This window comes from Megalobrama amblycephala, linkage group LG2 (genome assembly GCF_018812025.1).
Source record: "Megalobrama amblycephala isolate DHTTF-2021 linkage group LG2, ASM1881202v1, whole genome shotgun sequence".
In the NCBI taxonomy this organism is placed as follows: domain Eukaryota; kingdom Metazoa; phylum Chordata; class Actinopteri; order Cypriniformes; family Xenocyprididae; genus Megalobrama; species Megalobrama amblycephala.
In genome coordinates, this window is record NC_063045.1 from 59,340,909 (window position 1) to 59,352,689 (window position 11,781).

Sequence of the window (11,781 nt, forward strand, 5' to 3'; positions counted from 1 at the left end):
ATTTTTCTTCATAGTGATAAAACACAACATAAACAGTGATGAAACAGTTTATTTGATATATTGACTTGTATATTTAAATAATCTGAAGGCTTCTATTATTCTGTCACAAACCAAATACAAATCTTCTTAAGATACAGATGATTGTTACGGAAGGATTGAGATTAAATGTCTGTGAAATGAGACATCTCAGATCTTCTCCATTATATTTGTGCTTTGTGGAATTCTTTGGGAGTTAAATTATTTTCTCACTGTTACTGATTAATTAAATCATCACAATTAAAGTATTTTTATGCTTTACAAAAAGCTGTTAAGATGTACCAGTTTGCATAATGTGTATCTATTTATTCATGAAAACCAGATTTATTTGATTAATTATCTGGTATGGGACCTAAGGATGTTCTTCAAAACAACATTCATTTCTAATATGTATCTCATGTAGAATAAAATTTTGATAAATATGCAAATTCATTGTCTCATGCTCATTTATGACAACATATATTTCGACCAGCCTTTTGTTTAGTCATTTAGATAAATTGAGATTGTCCAATTGGTGAGTGATTTGCTGCAAATTTACTGCTAGCAATATAGAATTTTGTAGAAATTTTTTTTTAAGACATTGTGAGCATCAAACAATACACAAGCAAAAGTATGTTCTATACACAATGACTCAAATGTATTACAAATGAATTTGTAGTTGGCAAGCTGAATGCCATTCTATGCCATTAATGCATATTTCAAACCTGCATGTTGAATATTTTATACCCTGTTTTCTTCGATATTGAAGCACTTGCCACATTCATAACCATTCATTTCTATTGAGTTGTATTGAAGTGTAGGGTGCGGTCACAGTGAAATTTCATGGGCAACTAAAAGGTCCATTGTCAATAGCATAGAGATATATGAACCACAGCTCACACAGAAGTCACTTTCAAACCAAGCAGCTTTTTGTTGGTCAACTTGAATATGAGCGAAATCCGAGAGGGGAAATCTTTCCTTCTGTAATTACTGAATTTCCCGCAAAAATTTTCACTGAGCAACGGTAAATGTGACCGCACCTTAAAGATGCACGGTCGAAATTGTTCATTTTAGCTTAGACACAAGATGTAATTTGTTCAGATTCAGCGACCAGCAGTGAATTATTGTCAGTGCAAATTGCCGCATTTGTTACAGTCAAACTGTTTACAGTAGTAGCAACCATTCAGTGCCCAAAAATTTCTGTGAATTCACCAAGTCGCTTGAGCTGCTCGGTTTGCATGGAGTGTCTTCTCATCAGCATCCTCCTAGTCTTGAGATCCTTAGGAAAACCTGCAGGAGCCGAGGGAATGCAAGGCTTTGTCCCTGCTGCTACGCCACAAACTGCTTTGTTGCTGGAGCCAGTGCTGCTTGAGTTTCCGCTTCCAGTGATGTTTGGGATCAGGGCATGCTGGTTCAGAGGAGGGAGGAAACCAGCTTTAGGATGTGAAATGGGATCCAAAAGCGCTCCAGAGCCCCGACGCTCGTAGCTGATTGGATTCCTCCTGTGCATGTGCGTCAACGACGCATTCTCAAGAGACTCCCGGGAGCCTACCAAGGTAGGAGAACGCGAGTTCGCAGCAAGCTTTCTCTTCTCCAGATGTCCTTTACGGTCTTCCGGAGAGTTGGCAAGGCTCACTGATAGTTGGGAATCAGAGCTGTAGTGGTCCATTCCTAGTTTCCTTCTCTGGATGATGTTGCGGAGACTGGACACAGCCAAATTTGGCAGGGATTTGCCTGGGTCCTTATCAGCCGGTAAAGCTTCCACGCTGCTTTTGCTATGAAGATTAGGATGGGATAAAGAGTGCAAGGAAGATAAGCTATCAAAGGACATGTTTCGGCACAGTGCTCCTTCCGGTCTTAGACCTCCACTATTGCTTCCCTGACTTAGAGTTTGACTCAAACAGTTGGCTTCTTTCAGATCAACACTGCAATGGCGTGATAGTGGCTTATTACCGAAAGCCAATCTCTTCATTCTGAAACTGAACTCCTCTTCGGGTGTGATGTCTGGGAGTTCCTCCGTAGCCGGGGTGGTTTTGATGTGCTGTTGGGCCAGAAAAGACTGCGGGATTTTCAGCCAAGGCTCGGAATGTAATCTTTGGAGATTGTGGAGTTTACTCACCCGACTGTGCACCAGGGAAGCCTGGTGGGATGGAGAAGCTGGCTGGGAATTGGTCATGCTTTGGAGATCCTGAAAGGAAAACATATGCTCTGCAGGATTAGAAGAAATAGTCCCATGTGGAGATGTACTGAGGAGAATATCAGATGGAGAAGCACAGGGAACGATGGTGGAGTTTTCCTTGTCCCATTGTTCCACCATTGCAAGTGGAGGAATGGATAGGTACTGTTTTGTCATTTGCCTTCCATAAGCAAGTTTATCAGGGGTGATGATGATAACTTCTTTTCCTCTGGCTTTGCATGCATCCATCAACATTTTAAGAGTTTCTTCATCGCTGGCATTGATGGCGTATATCAGAGCCGAAGAACCAGTGTGGTCCTCAAGACATGGGTCTGCCCCACTACCCAAGAGCAACGCCACCACTTCAGAACCGGCTTGCTCCAAGCAGGCATGCATTAGGCCGTCTTCCCACTTTTATCCTGGATGTTCGGGTCAGCTCCACTTTCGAGCAGGTACCCCACCATTTTAACCTTCGAAACACTTTGCTGGTCCGTATGCCTGCTCCTGCAGGCGACCATAAGGGGTGTTTCGCCACACTCGTTACTCTCGTTTATGTAAGCACCGCCTTCCAGGAGTAGCCGTGTGAGACGGAGACGACTTAGGTAGACGGCCTTAAGCAAGGAGTTGCTGTCAATGTTAACTACTTGTGGACCTTCCATCTTCACCTCTTTCACTGTAACTCACACCTGATGGGGATCATGGATGCTGCCATGACAAAGCCTGTAAAGAGGGGGACAAGATTAGCCAGGTAAAGAGTGACATATTACAATAATAGTGCTTTTCCACTGTGTGGTACAACTCGGCTTGGCTCGCTTTACTTTCGGTTTGCTTTTCCATTGCAGTTTAGTACTGCCTCAAAGTGGGTGGGATTATAGACTGATCGTTATAGTTGCACCGCCTCTATTGCTATGTAGGGTTGTGATGGTGAGAATTTTCCCACCGGTTAATCGTCACGTGACAAAACTGGTAATACCGGTATCACCGGGAGGGGGAGGGGGTTTCCCCTCTGCACCTCGCTGTTAAATCGCAAATTCACGTTTTCAATTAATTCCTATGGAAGTTGATTTTCCATAGGAATGAACTGAAAACGCACTGCACCAATAGACTATGAATGGCCATGCGGATTTTACTTTCGCTTTCAAATTAGTGTCAATCGGGGGCGGCAATGCTTGAATGTTGGATTATTATTCTTAATGAAAAACACAACAACTAGAAAACACAACTAATCCTTTGCACTGGGTTTAAATCCAAAAATATTGCAAAAATCTCCCACCATCATCAGTCAGCTCCTCACTCTCGTGATAAATGAAATCTGACTCCTGCTGTCTAATTCCATACGTTATTATTATTAAACATTATTATTATTATAATAGATTCAATCTAACTAGTAAAATTACTATATGGCTGGCTTAAAATGAACCCAAATTAGGTTGGAAATTAAAAATCAGACACATAATGACTAGAGGCAACAATAATAATCAAAAGGTAGAAATTTAATAAATGTTTTATTAAACATATTAAAAACGTTAATTTCCAACATATTTTGGGTTTATTTTAAGCAAGCAATACAATTTTTAAACAATAGTTGAGTTAAATAAAACTACCCAGCATGTTGGGCAAACATTTAACCCAAACGCTGGGTTAAAACAACCCAATTGTTGGGTTTGTCCATTTTCAACCCAACTTAGGTTGTTTTTAACCCAGCATTTTTTTAGAGTGTACGTAGTAGATTGTGTACAAGTGTTTCAGTAACATTTTGGCCATACTGATAATTTAGAGGCCTTCAAAATTTCTGTTTCAAATATGATATAGTAGGCTGTATAAGACCGGTCTGTTTGAAAAGCTCTTCTTACGGCAAATTGCAAGTGCTAATTGGAAGACTCGGGTAGCTTTGAATTATTGTGGTCTGCTCATTATTAGGTGATTGATTGGTTGTACACAAATGCTGCAAAAAAATTAAAATGGAACCAAATGCACTTTCCATTTTGTTACATGTTTCTTAGCCAGTCTTGCTCAGCAACAAGCTCTCTTTCTGTAGAATTACAGCTCTCCCTCTCCAGTACCTTTTTTTTTTCTGAAAAGCTAAATTCAATAAACCGAAGTGGAGACCTTGGCTTTATTGTTTGCCATTACCTCCAGACAACATTCTTTGCGATGCCTGTCCTTTTCAATATGAGCACAGAGCTTGGCCTCCCTCACGCTTTCTTTAGCAACTGCATCTTTCTAAAGGCCATTGTGTTTGCTGTCCTTGGTGTTACTTTCTCAGAGCCTGCAGAACATCATGCCTCTGATTGGTATTTATCAAGTGTTTCTGAATACATTTAAAGTCAATCGGCGAGATAGTTAGTGGTGCTTACGCAAAGAGAGTAGATTGTAACGATATTCAAACCGAACCGAAAAACTGCGACGCTCTCATGGCGTAACAAACGCGCCCCACCTCCCAGCCCTGGCCCATTGGATCTACATGACGAATACAGCAGCCTTAACCACCAATTATTGCAATAAGCTCAGCATTTTGTTACTTTCGATAAAATACAGTGTCATCTTTCAAATTCTGTCTATTTTATCACGAAATTCAAGCAAAAAAAGCCTCAAGCCTCATTTCAGATGGCAGCGGGGTGCGCGAGTGAACGCGATCATCTCTTCCTCTTTAATACTAGTTACAGAATAAACATGAATGAACATCTGAAGGTATGTCCAAAGATACAGTACAATTTACTAAAATATATAATATCAGGTAATCGCTCAATTAGTGTTTCAACAGCGAAAAGATGTCATTAAAACAGCTTGTATACACTGTGTCACTAGCATTTATCTCAAGCGAGTCCATTTCAAAACACTGCTTCATGAAGCTTTACGAATCTTTTGTTTCGAATCAGTGGTTCGGAGCGTGTATCAAACTGCCAAAGTCACGTGAACCATTGACATTTTGAAAGGTTTTGAAACACCTTATTACGTAACAAAGCCTTGTTTACTATAATCATGTGACTTTAGGCAGTTTGATTCATGCTCCGATCCACTGATTCGAAACAAAAGATTTGTAAAGCTTCGAAGCTTCATCAAGCAGTGTTTTGAAATCGCCCATCACTAGATATTGTTGAATTAAGTCGTTATTTGGGGTTTTTTTGGCACACAAAAAGTATTCTCGTCGCTTCATAACATTAGTCACATGAACTGCTTTAAATATGTTTTTAGTAGCTTTCTGGGCATTTGAAAGTGTTAATTATCTTAGTGTCAATGGAGGCCTCACTGAGCCATCGGATTTTATCAAAAATATCTTAATTTGTATTAATCTTAAGTTGTCTTACAGGTGACATGAGAGTGAGTAATTAATGACAATTTTAATTTTTTGGGTGAACTAACAATTTAAAGTCAACATGAAATCAAAATCGACCCTTTTTCTTTTCAGTGCGCTAACCACTAGGCTATCAGAGCCAACAACCCTTTTTCTTATTGATTGTGAACGATTCATTAGCGCATGTTATTTCAAAGATAATTTCTACATTTTTTCAATCTTTTCCCAAAATGCAACTTGAAATCAAAATTATTAGCATGCATTGCCAGTGTTACTGTCTAAAAGTCATTAGTGTGCATTATTTCAAAGATGATTTCAACAGATGATCTTTGAAATAAATTTCTGGTCTTCCACCAGAATCTTTTGCTTTCCCTCTCAAACGACTGTCCTTTTCAGCTGATGCTATGAAGTCTCAAGTCACTGAATATCGAGTTACCCTCAGAAAAGTCAGATTACAGTTGTAAAATGCTTGCAAATATAAATTCATGTTGACTTTAATCGCATTTGCATGGTGTTAAAATCAAAGCCTCATAACATTATCAGCACTGACTGTCCAAGTTCATTGTGCATTTCCTCTATGTGAAAACAAGGGTTTGAACAAGTTGTCATGAGCAGCTCGCACGCTGTTACCATGGAGGAAATGACGATTGCTTTTGAGTAGCGGTGATTGTACCATGTCAGCGATGTTCTGCTCAGCTCTACTGGGAGCAGGTAGAGAAGCTCCACTTGTGGGCTGCACATAGAAAGAGTAAAGTGGCCTTTGAAAATCCTGTCCAGCTGTTCTGCATATCAATATAGATTAAAAGAGCAAACGCATCAGAAAATGACTTTAGGCCATTACGCTTATGGTTGTCTTCAAGCTTTTGTAATGTACATGGAAAGATGATATGTAAAACAGCATATATTCAGTATGCACTTGTGATTTTGAAGAGGTCGCAAAGTGTTTCTATTCTAATCAAGGCACTGGATGTTCTCACTGCTTCAACTTAACCACTGAAACAAATGAAAGATTTAACAATGCATCAAGCAAACCTTATTCAGTGCCTTCAACTGTGTGGTAGAACATGTACCTTCAGTTTGCATATGCTAAGAAATGATACTACAGAGTTGCAGTGTGGTAAATGGATAAAGAAGAGAGAATACATTTTGTTCTTACCGTATAATCACAGACAGATATTTAGAGCGATCCGGATAGAGGCCGAAGTCAGTTATGCCACAGCTGCCTGTCTGTCTGTAGTGTAAATGCGTTTGAGCGCTCTTGCATTGCAGGCATGACGTTGATCGGATCTAAGCGACAATGAGAGGTGCATTATTCACATGCTGAGAGGAGAAACAGGCAGGGTGGGAGAAAGAGCGAGAGACTGAGAGAGACTGAGAGAGAGAGAGAGAGAAAAGCAGGAAAACATCAAGACTTAAAATAACCTTGATTCTCAAGAACTTCAGATACACATTTGGACCCTTTCAGGTTTTAGAAACAATTTAAACAAGCAATTTTGTTAGATTTTGAGAGACCACAGAGACATTTCTTACAATATATTCATTCTAAGGAGGCCCAACCACAAGAATATCTATCTATCTATCTATCTATCTATTGTTCTATCGTTCTATCATTCTATCTATATTGTTCTGTCTAGCATTCTATTACTCTATCCATCCATCCATCCATCCATCCATCCATCTATCTGTCTATCTATATTGTTCTATCTATCTATCTATCTATCTATCTATCTATCTATCTATCTATCTATCTATCTATCTATCTATCTATATCATTCTGTCTGTCATCCTATCATTCTTTCTATATATCTATCATCTATCTATCGTTCTTTCTATCGTTCTATCTATACTGTTCTGTCTATCATTCTATTACTCTATCCATTCATCTATTGTTCTTTATATCTATCATTCTATCAATCGTTCTATAATTCTATCTATATTTTTCTGTATCATTCTATTACTCTGTCTATCTATCTATCTATCTATCTATCTATCTATCGTTCTTTCTATCGCTCTATCTATATTGTTCTGTCTATCATTCTATTACTCTATCTATCCATTCATCTATCTATCGTTCTATCATTCTATCTATATTTTTCTGTCTATCATTCTATTACTCTGTCTGTCTGTCTATCTATCTATCCATCTATCGTTCTATTTATCGTTCTATCTATCTATCGTTCTATCATTCTATTACTCTGTCTCTATCTATCTATCTATCTATCTATATCATTCTGTCTGTCATCCTATCGTTCTTTCTTTCTATATATCTATCATCTATCTATCGTTCTATCTATATTGTTCTGTCTATCATTCTATTGCTCTGTCTGTCTGTCTGTCTATCTATCTGTCTATCTATCGTTCTATTTATCGTTCTATTGTTCTATCTATCTATCGTTCTTTCATTCTATCTATAATGTTCTGTCTATCATTCTATTACTCTGTCTCTATCTATCTATCTATCTATCTATCTATCTATCTATATCATTCTGTCTGTCATCCTATCGTTCTTTCTTTCTATATATCTATCATCTATCTATCGTTCTTTCTATCGTTCTATCTATATTGTTCTGTCTCATTCTATTACTCTATCTTTCCATTTATCTATCGTTCTTTCTATCTATCTATCTATCTATCTATCTGTTGTTCTATCTATTGTTCTATCTATTTCATTCTGTCTGTCATTCTATCGTTCTATCTGTCATTCTATCTATATTGTTCTGTCTATCATTCTATTACTCTATCTATCATTCATCTATCTATCATTCTTTATATCTATCTATCGTTCAATCTATCGTTCTATCTATCGTTCTATCTATTGTTCTATCTATCTATCTATCTATCTATATCGTTCTGTCTGTCATTCTATCTTTCTATCATTCTATCTATCTATATTGTTCTGTCTATCATTCCATCTATCGTTCCATCTATTGTTCTATTGTGATATGGTTCTATCTATCTATCTATATCGTTCTGTCTGTCATTCTATCATTCTTTCTTTCTATCTATCTATCATCTATCTATCTATCGTTCTTTCTATCGTTCTATCTATCTATATTGTTCTGTCTATCATTCCATCTATCGTTCCATCTATTGTTCTATTGTGATATGGTTCTATCTATCTATATCGTTCTGTCTGTCATTCTATCATTCTTTCTTTCTATCTATCTATCATCTATCTATCTATCGTTCTTTCTATCGTTCTATCTATCTATATTGTTCTGTCTATCATTCCATCTATCGTTCCATCTATTGTTCTATTGTGATATGGTTCTATCTATCTATATCGTTCTGTCTGTCATTCTATCATTCTTTCTTTCTATCTATCTATCATCTATCTATCTATCGTTCTTTCTATCGTTCTATCTATCTATATTGTTCTGTCTATCATTCCATCTATCGTTCCATCTATTGTTCTTTTGTGATATGGTTCTATCTATCGTTCTATCGTTCTATCTGTCATTCTATCTATCTGGTGGTTTTTCTTTTGATTTTTTTAAATTCTCATTCTTAATGGTAATTCTAATGAATACAGTCATTTTGTATTACAGTAATAGAATACTGCAGTACAATGTTTTATATTTTATTAATATAAACATATTAAAGGCAGTAAATTAAACCATGTATAAATACTGTATATTTTATTAATTATTAATATTTAATTAATAATATTAATTACAGTAATAAGACTTTGAAGGAGGAATGTGCTCTATTGTCATAAAAATAATGAACATTTCTGATTAATTTTCTTAATGAAAAACAAAATATAATTAGTTATTTTTGATTTTGGGATGAATGTTACCCAACCAATTTCAGGAGATTCACCCATGTGAATCACCCGCATTCATTTATGTGTATAAAAGTGATGCTGCTGCTGCTGTTATTAGTTTTTTTGTTTGTTTAAAGTCTTACTTCACTGTAGAGAGCCTGAGTTTCAGTAAGAGACACTGCACCATTCTAGCCGAGTTGAAACTGTACTTATGGATGCATCATCTTTGGATGATGGCAGAACTCAAGGACATGCAGATTTAAGTGCTGTAAAATGTTTTTCAATGCTTCTACCAAACAGGAAGCAACTCCTGGAAAAAAAAAAAAAAAAAAAAAACCTCAGCTGCATTTCCTGTCTTTTTTTCCATCATACCTTAGATATAATGGTGTGTATACATCTGCACTACACTGAAATAGTAGCTACTTTACATATGTGAAAAGAACTGTCGTCAGGTTGATTGGAAGGTGAGATGGCGTCGTTTCAGTCCACTTGAGCAATGCCATCTCCATGACAACCAGTGAAATAAAGAACCGCTGCGTATGTGTCTTGTGCACACAGGTTTGACTAAACTCACTGTGAACTTCCACACCAACTGAGTGGATTTGATAGGCCGCCTTGATTTTGCCAAGTAAGACATGTTCCTGGTTCAACATTGTGAAGGAAATTTTAATTAATTATAACTAACATTTCTTTTTCTTGCAGGCTTAACATTTGTATGCTTTTAAGAACAAAAAAAAAATGTACCAACACTTTAGCCAAAGTTAGTGTGCTGAAATAACAGATGCATAAAGGAGGCTAGATGGGTGTTTAAATATAATGTTCCAATATCAAGCTAAAGTAATCAAAAAACCATATTGCACATATGAAGAACCAATCATATTAGAGAAAAATGATGTTACCTTTGCCATATATCTATTCTGTATAAACTGTTGTATTCTCTTTGGCAGGGGAATTCTCTGTGATTGACATGAGGTCCTTTTGGCCATGATAAAAGCATTTTAAATGCATTATTTGGAGTCTGTGTGGTTACTGCAGGTTAGTGGCACACTAGAGACCCTATTCCCAAGTGATAGTGTTCATAGGGGATGAGACGTCGTCCGACTTAATTTGTAAGCGTTGATTAGGAGACGTGCCATTTTAACTTCAGTCAAGTGCCTAGGGGAATTTCTACCACAACATCTAATAATTGTTGATCCTGGAACAACATTTCTGTCCATCAACATAATGATGGTCTGAGCTATCGACACGTCAGATCTCGTCTTGGTTGTTCTTGGTGTGTACATATATGCATACATTATGACCACCTTCCTAATATTGTGTTGGTCCACTTTTGCTACCAAAACAGCCCTGACCCGTCGAGGCATGGACTCCTCTAGACCCCTGAAGGTGTGCTGTGGTATCTGCACCAAGATGTTAGCAGCAGATCCTTTAAGTCCTGCAAGTTGCGAGGTGGAGCCTCCATGGATCGGACTTGTTTGTTCAGCACATCCCACAGATGCTCGATTGGATTGAGATCTGGGGAATTTGGAGGCCAAATCAACACCTCAATCTCATTTTGTGCTCCTCAAACCATTCCTGAACCATTTTTGCTTTGTGGCAGGAGCATTATCCTGCTGAAAGAGGCCACAGTTTCCATGAAAGGGTGTACATTGACTGCAATATTGTTCACCACTGTTCCTTCCTTGGAGCACTTTTGATAGATACTGACCACTGCAGACCGGGAACACCCCACAAGAGCTGCAGTTTTGGAGATGCTCTGACCCAGTCGTCTAGCATCACAATTTGGCCCTTGTCAAACTCGCTCAAATCCTTACGCTTGCCCATTTTTCCTGCTTCTAACACATCAACTTCGAGGACGAAATGTTCACTTGCTGCCTAATATATCCACTAACAGGTGCCGTGATGAAGAGTGCTCATAATGTTATGCCTGATTGGTGTAAATGCATACATGCACACACACTCTCTATGTTTGGAATTGAATACTAAAAAGTATTTTTATTTTATTACACACCTGGAACTGTAACATTGTACATGTGTCTGCTGTTAATAGAAACCATGAACCTGCTTTACAGCGGACAGTTTAATTGTTTAGCCATCGTCATGGCAACTACTCAAGAACATCAGGTGCAACTTTTTTCCAGTAAACTGAGTGACATTAGTGATGCTTTTTCTCTATTAGCAGTCGGCAGTGTCTGCTGAGATTGATTTTCATTTCAGATGATACATGTGAAATCTATTACCTGTGCACAACTTACTGACACAAGACTACAGCAATGCATCGGGTGTTCTGAGGGTTTTTAGGACATTGCTATGCTGTTGATAGGGTTTCCTGAGAGGTTGATAATATGTTGTTAGGTGGTTGATAGGGTGTCAAAAGATCCCACCCTCAAGTCTCTATGATTTTCAAATGAATTATGTTTGAAGTTTAATACTTTTGTTGATTCAAACCATTAACTATAAGTATGAGCAATAGTACTAGTGATGCTTGGTTTATCAAACACCAATAAAGTGACCTATTGATTCCGGACA

The 11,781-nt window shown here is 37.7% G+C and overlaps 1 protein-coding gene across 1 annotated transcript; it reads right to left on the reverse strand.

The window, feature by feature from the left end:
• Nucleotides 1–813: 813 nt before the first annotated feature.
• On the reverse strand, nucleotides 814–6,778 carry ankrd34ba (ankyrin repeat domain 34Ba). The gene is given in 3 exon segments (XM_048181274.1): nucleotides 814–2,592; nucleotides 2,595–2,911; nucleotides 6,643–6,778. Coding segments are annotated over 2 exon segments (1,650 nt in total). The 5' UTR covers nucleotides 2,851–2,911; nucleotides 6,643–6,778; the 3' UTR covers nucleotides 814–1,198.
• Nucleotides 6,779–11,781: the final 5,003 nt, after the last annotated feature.